At 41.0% G+C, this 13,845-nt stretch overlaps 1 protein-coding gene across 2 annotated transcripts in view; it reads left to right on the top strand.

The window, feature by feature from the left end:
• The window catches only part of ncf2 (neutrophil cytosolic factor 2), a 34,801-nt gene that overhangs the window by 700 nt on the left and 20,256 nt on the right, over positions 1-13,845 (top strand). For both annotated transcript variants that reach the window (XR_007248490.2, XM_048540037.2), the window contains exons 2-6: positions 3,887-3,969; positions 4,316-4,424; positions 7,769-7,903; positions 9,452-9,559; positions 11,683-11,742. Coding sequence is in view for 1 of the 2 variants with exons in the window: in XM_048540037.2 (XP_048395994.2) it covers positions 3,887-3,969; positions 4,316-4,424; positions 7,769-7,903; positions 9,452-9,559; positions 11,683-11,742 (495 nt within the window). In the remaining variant the exon portion in view is untranslated. The remainder of the gene's footprint in view (positions 1-3,886; positions 3,970-4,315; positions 4,425-7,768; positions 7,904-9,451; positions 9,560-11,682; positions 11,743-13,845) is intronic.

Genomic DNA, 13,845 nt, shown 5'->3' with positions numbered 1-13,845 from the left:
AGTAGACATTTCATTTGAGAAGATTAAACCCACAAGAATAGTAGGAAACGTAGTTAGTTCGTGTTTTACAGGGAAGTGAAGCAGTTTGTTTATTGCTTTATGGAAACCAAAATGTACCGAAAAAGTGGAAATGAAACTGCTCATGACATATAAATCAATTTCACAATTTACTGGATATTAATCCAACAATTGTGTTACATTGGTGCAATTGTGAGTTCAGTTTTAATATAAATTAAAGAAAAGCAAAGATTTACAACAAACCCCATTGAAAATTACAAAGGGCAAAGGAATCAAAGGCATGTATCATTTTTCCTTCACGTGTCAGGCAGTGATCATCAACAAGAAAAATCTTCAGTACCTTCTCCTAATTCTCTACAATAATAACGCTGTGACTACAGAAAACTATTAGCTGCAATTCAACTCTTAACTTCACTCCAGCATTGTCACTGAATCAATCTCCTGCCATTTCCTACCAGGAGCATGATCAACCAAGCTATTTGTTCCTCATTTCCCTCAGAATCCTTTGATATATTTCATCAGGTCTCAGAATATTTAGATAACCAAACTTCTTTAATAGTTTCCTTTTATTTATGATGTTATTCAGCTCATGTTAACCCTATTCAGGATTTCTCTGCATTCCATGTTGTTAAACACTGAAATGAAACACTTGTTAACTATTCCTGCTAATTTCTACTTATCCTTCACTACCTCTGTATCCCGTCCCCTCAGAATCAACCTCACTTTTAAAAATTTACTCTTTATTACTGACACTCGCACACCACCTTACTGTTTGTCACGATGATATAAGAGTACGAAATATTAATCTGTAAATCTTATCAATGAATTTAAAAGCCATGGACTTTTGTCTTTGAGTGAACAGTTAATAATAAGTTTGGGATACCTTAAAATGGTTTTCAATGTCACCTGACCTGAAGGTAGCCAAGCTGCACTGGGATTTACAAAAGAATGTTTAAGAAACTTGGCTGACCATATTCCCGAAAATGTTATCTAAGGATAATTACCTGAACATCAAAATTCAGCATCTTCAATATGTAGCTCGCAATGAGATCTTCAAATGCCTTGGCAATGATTGAAATTGCAGAGATAATGGGGACTGCAGATGCTGGAGAATCCGAGATAACAAAAGCTGATGTTTCGGGCCTAGATCCTCTCTGATGAAGGGTCTAGGCCCGAAACGTCAGCTTTTGTGCTCCTGAGATGCTGCTTGGCCTGCTGTGTTCATTGAAATTGCAGATATTATTGGAACAACGAATTAAACCAAAACTTACTATGTAAAGAGGAGGATTGAACCACTGTTCCCCAAACCCCATCACCTGAACCTACAACAAGGGGAAACCGCAAACCTCTTTGAGAATTGATTAATCGTTATTGTGACCTAACAGCCAATGTTTACACATCGAAACATCACTTCTGTGTGGGGCCATGATGATTCGTTTGTGCTTGTTGCTAAAGAGGGCAGTAACATCCAGTCACATCAAAAGATGAAGAGCTTCCCTTTCACTGGACGTGGTGTGCCCAATTCTGTAAGATGATCAGATCTGATGAAAATACTGAATGTGCATACTTGCTGTACACAAATCCAGGACAACAGCAGAACCAGTTCAGTTGTAACCACCAGAACTTTAAAATCAACATCAGAAAATATAATCCTTCACCTGAGAACTGTAATCATTTCTCAATTCCAACCTCCCTCATCCTGTCCTTGTTCTGATTGCTCGCACATTTATGTATGTGTGTGTGTGTGTGTGAACGTGCATGCATGTGTGTGTGTGTGTGTGCATGTGTGTGTTTGTTTGTGTGTATGTTGGTGTGAGTTTGTGTGTTTCTGACATGGAATTCCAAGTTAGGTTATACCTTTTAAGTAATATTTATACTTCGTACTCAGTGAGTTTACAATAAAAAAGCCACTTCATTTTAACTAACTTAAAAGGATTTTCTGTCTTGTTTTTCATAGCTTTAATGCATAACCAAGCACATACTGAATTAGGGAAAAATACATTTGTTTAAAATTTAAAACATTGCTAAACCAAGAGCAAGAGGAAATGAGAAGAATTTGCCCACCCCTTTAGACTCGGTTGCAAGATGTTTAAAAATATTTTTTGAGATACACTCCTTACTTTCGTTTTATTCCACTCTCTCATGGGATGTGCGTGTTGCTGGCTGGCCAGTATTTATTGCCCTTCAGAAGGTGGTAGGGAGCTGCCTTCTTGAACCACTGCAGTCCATGTGCTGTAGCCTGACCCACAATGCCTTTTCAGAGGAAATTCCAGGATTTTGACCCAGGAACAGTGATGTAATTCCATGTCAGGATGACGAGTGGCTAGCAGGGGAATTTGCAGATGGTGGTGCTCTCGTGCATCTGTTGCCATTGTCATTCTAGATGGTACTGATCATGGGTTTGGAAGTTGCTACCTCAAGATCTTTGGTGAATTCCTGCAGTGTATCTTCTCGACAGTATACACTGCTGCTACTGAGAATCGATGGTAGAGGGAATGGATGTTCGTGGATGTGGTGCTAATCAATTGGGCTGCTTTGTCCTGGATGGTCAAGCTCCTTATTAATCTTGAAGGTTTTTTTTCTGTTTTATTCGAGTGTTTCCTAAATTTGACAAAAATTGTAAGCTCCATCAGACCTTCTTCAATTTTAGTTTGTTTTTAATCTCTTAATTTAGCATGATATGTATTTATTCTGCAACTATTTCTACAAGTAATCATAAAATAATCAGATAAAGGCAGAGGCTGGGAGCTGTGTAGCATTGCAATCTGACTGAGTGTCTGAGCCCAGCAGGAGGGGCAATTATCATTTCTCAAAGTGAAATTACAGATCAAGCAATCACAGGAGGAGGGTATTCTGGTGACTCTTATTTTTATTTAATCGAGAATAAAGTAAGAGTAGATCAGTTAAGTAGTATAAAAAAATTAAGCCAACTAATGTTTTGCTATTTAATTACTATCTGGATTCAATTCATTGTTCAGGTTCAGTGGATGAAGTTAAGTCCTGAAGAAGGGTAATTACCCGAAACATTGACAGCTCCTTTCCTCCAGATGCTGCCTGGCTTGGTGTGTTCTTCCAGCCTCCCATTTATCTACCTTTGGATTCCAGCATCTGCAGTTTTTTTTTGGTCTCTAATTAAGGCAATAATTATTTATTAAATAAAAGCAGACAGGGCACCTACAGCAGATGGGAACTACTAGGAGTTTCTTGTGTGCAGTAAGTATGGTCAGATCCAGCACTGAAATGAATGAATGCATGAACGAATTAATGAATGAATAATTTTGTTGTCACATGTATTTGGGAAAAACAGTGAAAAGTGTTTTCTGGCCACAATCTGGTGCCATTTCGTATTACAGAATTAATAAAAAGAAATTGCTTAAATAGAGGAAGGGACGCTCAATCCGAAATGTTAACTCCAATTCCTGTCCACAGATGCTGCCGGATCTGCTGAATCTTTCCAGCAATTTGCTTTTGTTTCTGATTTACGGCATCTGCAGTTCTTTCGGTTTTTATTTAAATAGAACTTCATCTTCTGTTCAATTGACAGAAAAATGTAAAGACAGAAAAATAAGAAATAATGCTTAACTTTACAGTCCTTCTTGTCAAGCACGACATCTCTGGCCTTTAGAGCTCAAGCAATTGCTGGAACCATTGCAATGTATCCATGTGGTTGAGAGATTTGTTAATAGCATGCTTCTGTTGTTCTGAGACAAAATATTTTGTTTTCCATGGAATAATTATTATTGCATGCGGGCTAAAATAAAACGGGCAATGAATCATTGCAAAACACCAAAGTACCTAAAGTAGAGCTGGGTTGTTTTAGGGGCATTTTGATTTTAAAAAAATGTAAAGTATACTCTTTACTCTCTAGGCATTTGATAAAAGCATCTGCAAGGACGAGCACTTGGCGGTTGCTTTCTATCAACGCGGGATAACTTTGTACAAAAATGAAAAGTAAGCTCTTTCCTACACTTCTTTTAGAGTCAACTTGTAATACTCCTATTTGAAATCAAACAGAGCAGCCTATTTGGAAAAGGTTGAATCATATCTGTATAGCTTCAATAATGATTAAGAATTATATTTTGAAACCATGCAAAAACACTGTTAATGTGAGCAATTATAACAACTCACCACACTGCTTGTACTTCAGTGGCTTTTGATCCTAAACCTATATGCATGCTAGAACTGGCAAGTCAAAATTCCTTGATGGAAATATTTATTTAAATGAAAGGTTACCTGTGTCGTGCATTAATGGAATTTAGCTTTCTCCTCTTGATGTTGCTTCACATTCTATGCTCAGGTATGAAGAGGCTTTGCGTGACTTTGTAGAAGCCCTTAACCGTCTGAGGGGGAATCAGCTGATTGACTACAACCAGTTGGGCCTCCGGTACAAGCTGTCCACTTGTCAAGTAAGTCCGTTTAAAGAGGCAAGAAACAACATAGTAGAGCTAAGTAGGATACATTGAAGAAGTGGCCTAAAGAAAGCTGGCACTGAGCACTGACGAAAAAAGACCCATTTTGTCAAAGTTTTTCATCTTGCACTCATCAGGAGAATCCACAAGAAATGACAAAATAAAGGATAGATAACATGCACACGGTAAGTCTATCACATAGTATTACTGAGGTAGCAGGAACTGCCGATGCTGGAGAATCTGAGATAACACAGTGTGAAGCTGGATGAACACAGCAGGCCAAGCAGCATCAGAGGAGTAGGAAAGCTTGACATTTCAGGTCGGGACCCTTCTTCAGAAGTGGAGGAGGAGAAGGGGATTCTGAAATAAATAGGCAGACGGGGAAGATGGATAAAAGATGGATAAAGGAGAAGATAGGGTGAGAGGGGACAGACAGGTCAAAGGTGCGGGGTTAGAGCCAGCGAAGGTGAATGTAGGTGGGGAGTTACGGGGGGATAGGTCAGTCCAGGGAGGACAGACAGGCCGGGGGGGCGGGATGAGGTTAGTGGTAAGTGATGGGGGTGGGGCTTGAGGTGGGAGGAATGGTTAGGGAGGCAGGGACCAGCTGGGCTGGTTTTGGCATGTGGTCAGGGGGGAGGGGAGATTTTGAAGCTTGTGAAATCCACATTGATACCCTTGGGCTGCAGAGTTCCCAAGTGATATATGAGATGCTGTTCCTGCATCTTTCAGATGGCATCATTGTGGCAATGCAGGAGGCCCAGGATGGACATGTCAACCCATGAGTGGTGGAGGGGGTGTTGAAAAGATTCGTGACTGGGAGCTGTAGCTGTTTGTTGCAAACTGAGCATAGATGTTCCACAAAGTGGTCTCCAAGCCTCTGCTTGGTTTCCCCGATGTAGAGGAAGCCACAATGGGAACAGCGGATACAGTATATAACATTGACAAATGTGCGGGTGAACATCTGTTTGATGTGAAAAGTCTTCCTAGGGCCTGGGATGGGGGTGAGGGGGGAGGTATAGGGGCAGGTGTAGCACTTCCTTCGGTTACAGGGAAAAGCGCCGGGGATGGTGGGGCTGGAGGGGAGTGTGGAGCAGACAAGGGAGTCATGGAGAGAGTGGTCCCTCCAGAAAACACATAAGGGTGGGGAGGGAAAATGTCTTTGGTGGTAGGGTCGGATTGCATAAGCTTCAAAATCTCCCCTCCCCCCCCGACCACATGCCAAAACCAGCCCAGCTAGTCCCGGCCTCCCTAACCATTCCTCCCACCTCAAACCTCACCCTGTCCCCTACACACTAACCTCATCCCGCACCCCCCTGATCTGTCTGTCCTCCCTGGACTGACCTATCCACCTATAACTCCCCACCTAGATTCACCTTCACTGGCTCTAACCCTGCCTCTTCGACCTGTCTGCCTCCTCTCCACCTATCTTCTCCTTTATCCATCTTCTATCCGCCTCCCCCTGTCTGCCTATTTATTTCAGAATCCCCTTTCCCTCCCCCATTTCTGAAAAAGGGTCCCGACCTGAAATGTCAAGCTTTCCTGCTCCTCTGATGCTGCTTGGCCCGCTGTGTTCATCCAGCTTCATATAGAATTACTGTTGCTTTTCCTTTAGTTTGGTATTTCTTGTGAATTGCTCTGATCAGTGCAAAATGGAAAGTTTTGACAAAATGTGTATGTATCAGTAATAGCCAAGGTGCAAACAACTAAAGGTGACCCTGTCTGAAAATAAACACTACCCTGCTGTAAAAGCATAGCTGTCATTGACATAAACTACTCGTGTTAAAAGGGATCTGAAGGTAAATGTACTGCCGAATTTTGGAGGAATTTCTTGCAGGCACCATCAATTGCAATACAAATCAGAGCTGTGAACAGCTGCTTCTTCTGAATTGTGCCCAGAATGTTGTATATGTCCTTTCATTCTGTTAAAGCTGCTCAGTAAACTTTCCACAATGATGGAGCTCACAGCAAAGAGTCAGCTAACAGTTGTTGAAATGTCTACACCCAAATGGTTCCTACTTTTAGGAACTTTCCAAGTCCAACAAACAACTATTTGCTTGAGGATGGTATTGTTCACTTTAATACCATCCACCCGATGTTCCAACTTTGCCAAAAAATGCGGAGACTTTGTTGCTTCCTGGATAATGTGCATGATGATCTTATGTAGTGGATACTGGCAAAGTAACATTTGATTGAAAAGTCTGTTGTTTCATTAAGGTCAGTTAATGGAGCATTTTTGGGTAAGTACATTTGTGACATTTTGTAGATAAGTGCAGCTCCACACAGTAAAAGTTATGTGTGCCATCCAACTGATGCCTCTATCCACAGGACAATAATGAACTAGTTGCTGTTTCCAAATTCCTACCCAACACGAGCTTATGGAGTTCTGCACTGCAGATTGCCTGTCCTGGTATGGCAGACATATATTCATATATATTCAAATATTCAGTCTCATCTAATATGAAGTGTCAGGTTAAACCAGCAGTATGCAAGAATAGTGAAGAAAAGTAACATTGGAGTAATATCAAAATTCAACAATTGATTGTCAGCAAAAAGAAAGCAACTATTATTACGAGCACAATTCAGCTTGGGCACACAAGAGTGCAAATTCTCAACTTGCAAAAAGTAATATGAAGAATTTATCTTCTCACCTTAAGAGTTAATCCGAGCAGCCAAACTCCCAAACACTTTGCTGCACATAGTTCCTTAGACTGACATTTCAGCAGAGCCAAAAACAGAAAATGACCTCTGAGTTGCTGGGGTTTTTTTGATGTTGATTTGATTTATTGTTGTCGTGTGTACCTAGATATGGAAAGTTTTATTTTGCATGCAGTACAGGCATATCATACCATAGAAAGTGCATGAGGGTAATAGAACAGAGTGAAGAATACAACATTATAGCTGCAGACAAGTTTCACAGAGAATAGAAGTAATATTTAAATATAAAATTTGAGAGGTCCATTCAGAAAAATGGAAAAGGAGCTGTTTTTGACTCTGTTGGTTCATGTGTTTAAGGATTTGTATCTTCTGCCTGATAGAAGAGCTTAGAAGAGAGTACAACCAGGGTGGGAGGTATCTTTGATTATGTCGACTGCCTTCCGAAGGCAGCGGTATTTTTGATGGAGTCATTGGGTGGAAGGTTTGGCTAGAAGTTGAACCTGGCATTATGAGAATTGAACACATTTGAATTCTCACGTCCAATTCCTGAACATGCAAGGCTATTAAAGACCCAAATACTTGCCCTATGTCGTGCTTGAATAATTGTTGCTAATACTCAATGCTTTACATTTACACAAAGGAGAAATGCTAGTACTTTGTACTTCAACTTTGATTGCTTCTCCTAGGTACTTCACAATGTGGCGTTGGCACATGCCACGATGCAGAATTGGGACAAAGCTGAAGAGGCTCTAAAGAAAGCTATCATTTTTAAAACCGAGGCCAAGCCTAATTACGTGGATCAAGCTCTGGAATCTGTTTCGGTATTGACTTGATTCAAATGTGTTACATTTGCCCCTTCTCTTGTGCGCCCCCTAACCTTCCGTTCCAATTGTGCCGACCAGATTGCCTGTCTAAAAATCTGGCTGAATTTCTGAGAAAGCTTATTAAAGTATGTAGTTTTGCTCGAGGGAAAATATCATTGTTTAGGTGTCAGTGATTCCCTGATCTTGTTAATATGCATGATAAGACTCAACCAGTACTAGGATGGGGAGTATTCTCAGCACAGCATCCACCCTCAAAATACATGTTAGCTGTGGGCAAATTCACCTGAAAGGCTCCAAAACGCTCAATCGATTGCAGGAGCAACCAATGAGAGAATGACCACCCATGTATGTAAAATGGACAGACTTTCTGATGAAATGCTCCTGCAATCACACGCTCAGTCTCTCTCACATTTACTGCTGACTGGCTCACCAGAAACCAATCAGCTGTAAAGACAGGAGAGAAGCTCCTCTGATGCTGCTTGGCCTGTTGTGTTCATCCAGCTTTAGACCTTGTTATCACAGGAGTGAAGCAGCCTGGGATTGGAAGAGCAGTGAGACATTTAACTGATTTTTCTGAAGAGTCTAGGTCTGAAACGTCAGCTTTCCTGCTCTTCTGATGCTGCTTGGCTTGCTGTGTTCATCCAGCTCTACACCTTGTTATCTCAGACATTTAGTTGTCACAGTCAGTAAGGTTACTGGACTAGAGGAAGCAAGGCCCATAGAGGGGAAGTAGTGAGATTTAGGGAGCCTGATGTGTTGGAGGGAGGCAGGGGGAAATGGAGTGAGCCTATAAAATGGAGTTGTGAATAGGGATGATGGGGGTTGGGGTGGGAGTGAGGAGAAGAGAAGAGGGATTGTGGAAGGTGGAGACAGCAGCTTTAAAACTATCAACAAAGGAATGAGGGATGTTGTTCCAACTGGTTCATTTGATATTAATTAAGACATAATCATTGGCTTCATTAACATGCAGGAATGACAAGAATGAAAATTGTCTTTCCTTCAGTGGAGTTACTCACTTCCTGGGTTTTTAAGCGATGCCTATTACTGAGAGATTTTATAACTTGCATTGAACGATAAAAATGACAATTTGGTGATGGAAATATATGTGAAAATAAACTTTGGAAGAGCTAAAAGCAATTCCTGTCTCAGGGATTCCAAAACTAGAGGGCACAGATTTTATGGTGAGCGGGGAGAGATTTAAAAGGAACCGAACGGGCAGTGTTATCACGCAGAGGGGGTGTGTGTACAGAATGAGCTGCCAGAAGAAGTCGTGGAGGCTGGTACAATTACAACATTTAAAAAGCATTTGGATGGGTGTATGAATAGGAAGGGGTTAGAGGGATATAGACCAAACGCTGGCAAATGGGACTAGATTTAAATCGGATATCTGTCAGCACGGATGAGTTGGACTGAAGGGTTTGTTTCCATCCTGTATATCTCTATGACAGTGCACCGTTTCAAAACTGCCTCCAACATTTAGTTGGGAGGTATGCTGTATTTCTTGCCACGTGTTGTCTGGATCTAAACCCTGATTCCAATTCACAGAAACGGGAGCTGTTTCACCTCTTGGAGCTCCCAGCAGGAGAACTCTTCAGACCAAAGAGGAAAGTAGTGGCCCAGCTGGAAAAACAGGACTTCCTGGGAGAGGCCAAGGTACTGATTCCTTTCTTTATAAACAAACAGCATGGAATGATCATCAGACTTACGGGAATTTCATTATCAAGAGATTTGCTCAGCAGAGCTTCAGTTCACTGCACTGAAAATCAGATATGCTGAGGCTGATCTTAAAATCTCTCATTTAGAAGAAAACAAGGAAACTGGAGGTTTGTAGTCATCCAAAAATAGGTAAGGTTTGAGAACCCTTTTGAAAATTGATGACTAGGGGTATGTCAAGTTCAAAACTGCACAGGATTGGGAGATAGAGAGAGTAAGAGTGTAGGACCATTGCTTCAACTCTGAGGCATATCCTGCTGGTGATTGTGGCGAGATGCTGTCTGCACTGTTGTTAGTGAACATAAACAGGCTTTATGAAACATAGCTACAAAAACAAGAAATGTAAGAGAGGACATCTTCTGCCTCAGACTCCAGGACCATCTGATTTGACATCATTCCACATTGTTCCTTTTGTGCACGCTCAGTCACTATTCTTAGAAGAAACTTTATTTCACAGCAATTAAATTCTTAACCTGACTACCCTTATCACAAGATACAAAAGTTATTGCAAAGTATTTATTTAAATATACAGACAGTGTTTATGTATTTCTGGACAATTGCTGAAAGCCTGGAGAAATGGTACCTCAGAGTTGGCAGATGCTAATAATATGAGACAGCTGGATACTGTGACATAGCCTCTTCATCATCATTTGCTGTCACTCTTTTTACAAGCATTTTTTTAAACTCCTGCATTTGCAGATTATGCTTCATTTGGCCTGGACAAAGTGAGGGTTGTTTGATGTTGTCAGTCCCTTGCAAAGATGCAAAGATACAAAGATACAGGGATCAAATGGGTGATCAAGAATGACTTTCTCTGAGACAGGCCATTCCATGACTTTAAGGGGAAACTGGATCATTACTAGAAGCAGAGGAAAATACATTGCAGTTGAGAAAGAGCCAGCGAAAAGGGGTTTGATTGTAGACTGAATGCAGTCATGCACAGTGGACTGATAGTCTCATTCTGTGCTGGTGTGGTTTGTTAGGAGTGTGCTGGCCCACACTGGTATAGCTCCCATGGTGACTAAGGTCTGAAAAGTAACTGCCGCTAATTCTAACTTTGTGTAATAAAACAGGTTACAGTGACTCAATATCTTGTGTTACATTTCTTACATCTTTTACTTCTGCTCATTCAATTGCAGCAAAAGATCAGGACAGAAATGGTGTCTCAGTGGTTAGCACTGCTGCCTCACCGCACCAGGGACCCGAGTTCCATTCCGCCCGTGGCCGACTGTCTGTGTGGAGTTTGTACATTCTCCTCGTGTCTGTGTGGGTTTCCTCCCACAGTCCAAAGATGTGCAGGCTAAGTGGATCGGCCATGCTAAATTTCCCATAGTGTTCAGGGATGTGTACCTTAGGTGCGTTATAGAGGGATGGATCTGAATGGGATGCTCCAAGGGTTGGTATGGACTTGTTGGGCCGAAGGGCCTGCTTCCACACTGTAGGGATTCTATTGAAAAAAAGTGAAGAATGTTGCTGAGTCACTCTCAGTTAAACTTAGTTATGTTGTGCGGAGCATGCAGAGTCCATTACTGTCGTGACCAAGTCCACCATTCATGACCCCTCCGGATACAGAAGCAACCCAAGTCCAAATGCAGCATGAGCCTGACAATATCCGGGAGAAACTCAGCAAATCCAATAGTTTCTGTGGAGCGAGATATCGAGTCAATGTTTCAAGACAAATATGACTTCTTCCGACAACTGCAAATGTTAACTCTCTTTCTCTCTCCACAGCCGCTGCCAGACTTTGAGTTTCTCCAGCACTTTATGCTTTTAATTCAGATTTCTATAGTTCACAGTACTTAGCTTTTTTTTAGTAGACAATATCCAATCTTGGGTTAACAATGTCAAGTAATGGGTGTACCATAAGACCAGGCAATAACCATTTCCAGCAAGAAAGAATCTAACAGTCACTGCTTGACACTCTGTGGCATTACCACTGGTAAATAAGTGTATGGTTATTAATTAAATCAGAATTGTTTTGATTGTTGACCTGACAGGACATTCCACCAGCATTCAGAGATATCAGACTGATCGCAGTTGCTTTGCTTTTGCTTGCATTCCAGGTGGTAGCATCGATCATCGACAAAGATGCATTCTCTGGTTTCGCTCCCCTGCAGCCTCAGGTACATTTCACTTTATAAAATTGGTTAAAGGAAATGCAATGACTACCCGGTTTAGACGGGAGGTATTAATTACAAAAATTAATCTCTTGTTTTCAGACTGTGTAAATTTGCCATAATCTTACCAGATCATACAGCTGCTCCCTCATTAGAGGGCGACACCTGATAATGGTTTAACCTGAGGGTCACCATGCCTCAGGTGAAGAGAGAGGTTAGAGAGGCCTTCACAATAATCTCAGTCGGTGCAGGAAGTGAGCCTTCGCTGTTGGCATCACTCTGCATTGCAAACCAGATGCCCAGCCAGCTGAGCTAATCAACCGCCAGAGTGTAGACTTAATGCAAAAGTTATTTTTGTTGGAAATACGAGCCCCAAAATGTCTTCAATAGTACAGTCTATGTAGATAGGAAATGAATTTTGAATTGGCCAGTTCCACCGATTGACTGAACCATTGTGAATCTACCCATTTTGCCTGTCAGAAATTCTATTAGTTTTGAGGCCTGATGTATTTTAGCAAAACTGATTTACAATTAATCAACTCTAAGATTTCAAAATGGAATAATGCTGCACGATTTGTTGTCATATTGAATTTAATGGCTGCTGAATTAGTTAGATATTTAAAAAATATATTTTATTTCATAAGTTGCTGAAAGTGCAACTGGATGAGGTTAAAGTGAGAGTGAAAACTGGTTTTGGAAACCTAACTGAACTGTGCAAGCAATATATATCTTCATAGAATGAAAGATGGGGAAGAGAACAGCGTGAGAATTGAGAAGGAAGTCTGAGGTAATTTGGGTGAATTCATTGCCAGAACAGGTACAGAAAGAAGAATAGGCAAAGGGGAAAAATGGATTAAGGGAGACATGATATCAAGAGCTAGAAATAAAAAAAAAGAAAAAAACTACATTTTAAAATCTCAAAATTAAAACATGAAAGAATGAGAATCTATACTAATACTAGTTAGTTTTTGATGCCACAAAGAATATTAAGTAAATATATCCTATCATTTCAATGCACCCTTGGTCTGGATGGGCAAGGCTCAATCTTTTAGTGACGTTAATTGTAGACTGTTTAGCTACAACAACTTGACACAAGTCACGGTGAGGTAAGCGTTGAGATATTGTTTCAGCAAAGCTAATGGGAGAGCAGCATAATTCTGAATGGTGACTCTCATCTGAAGTTGCCTGTGCGAATAGCTGAGAGTGCCCATTAGCCCCATCATATTATTGACAGGAAAATCTGGGGAGCTGTGTCATTTTACTATACATTTTCTAATGAAAAAATAGATAATACTTAGAACTACACAGCGTATTCAAAAAGAATGGGTACCCTATGAACACAGTCCGCCAATTTCTCAGCAACAAACCCAAACAAACAGACAAAACGGGCTCAGAAACCATAACCACTGTCCCCTACATCAAAGACATTTCCGAAATGACTGCCAGACTACGCGGACCTCTTGGCATCAGGGTAGCCCACAAACCCACCAACGCACTAAAACAGCAGCTAATGAACTTAAAAGACCCTATACAGACAACAAATAAAACAAACGTCATCTGCAAAATGCCTTGCAAGAACTGTGACAAACACGACATTGGACAAACTGGCAGGAAGCTAGTCACCAGGATACATGAACATCAACTAGCCACAAAAAGACATGGCCCACTATCACTAGTATCCTTACATACAGATAAGGAAGGACACCACTTTGATTGGGACAACACATCCATCCTAGGACAAGCCAAACAGAGATACGCACGAGAATTCCTAGAAGCATGGCATTCCAACCGGAATTCCATCAACAAGCACATTGATTTGGAGCCAATCTACCATCCTCTGAGAAAAAGAGCAGGAAATGACATCACCAACACAGGAAATGACATCACCAACCCAAGGAAACCTAACCAGATAAATAGAAAGCGGGACATAACACTAGCGCTTTGTCGGAGGCTCACTGATGATGTTACCTAGTGACGAAACGTCTGACAACTAACCTTCCAGCTCAGCGAGCAAACTCACATCCAGAACCTCAATCTGAACTACAAATCCTCTCAAAACTTAGAACTATAAATATTGTGCTACCTTTTATTGATCAATTATAAGTTTCT

Source organism: Stegostoma tigrinum, chromosome 8 (genome assembly GCF_030684315.1).
Source record: "Stegostoma tigrinum isolate sSteTig4 chromosome 8, sSteTig4.hap1, whole genome shotgun sequence".
Lineage (NCBI taxonomy): Eukaryota > Metazoa > Chordata > Chondrichthyes > Orectolobiformes > Stegostomatidae > Stegostoma > Stegostoma tigrinum.
This window is presented reverse-complemented; position numbering and strand designations above follow the sequence as displayed.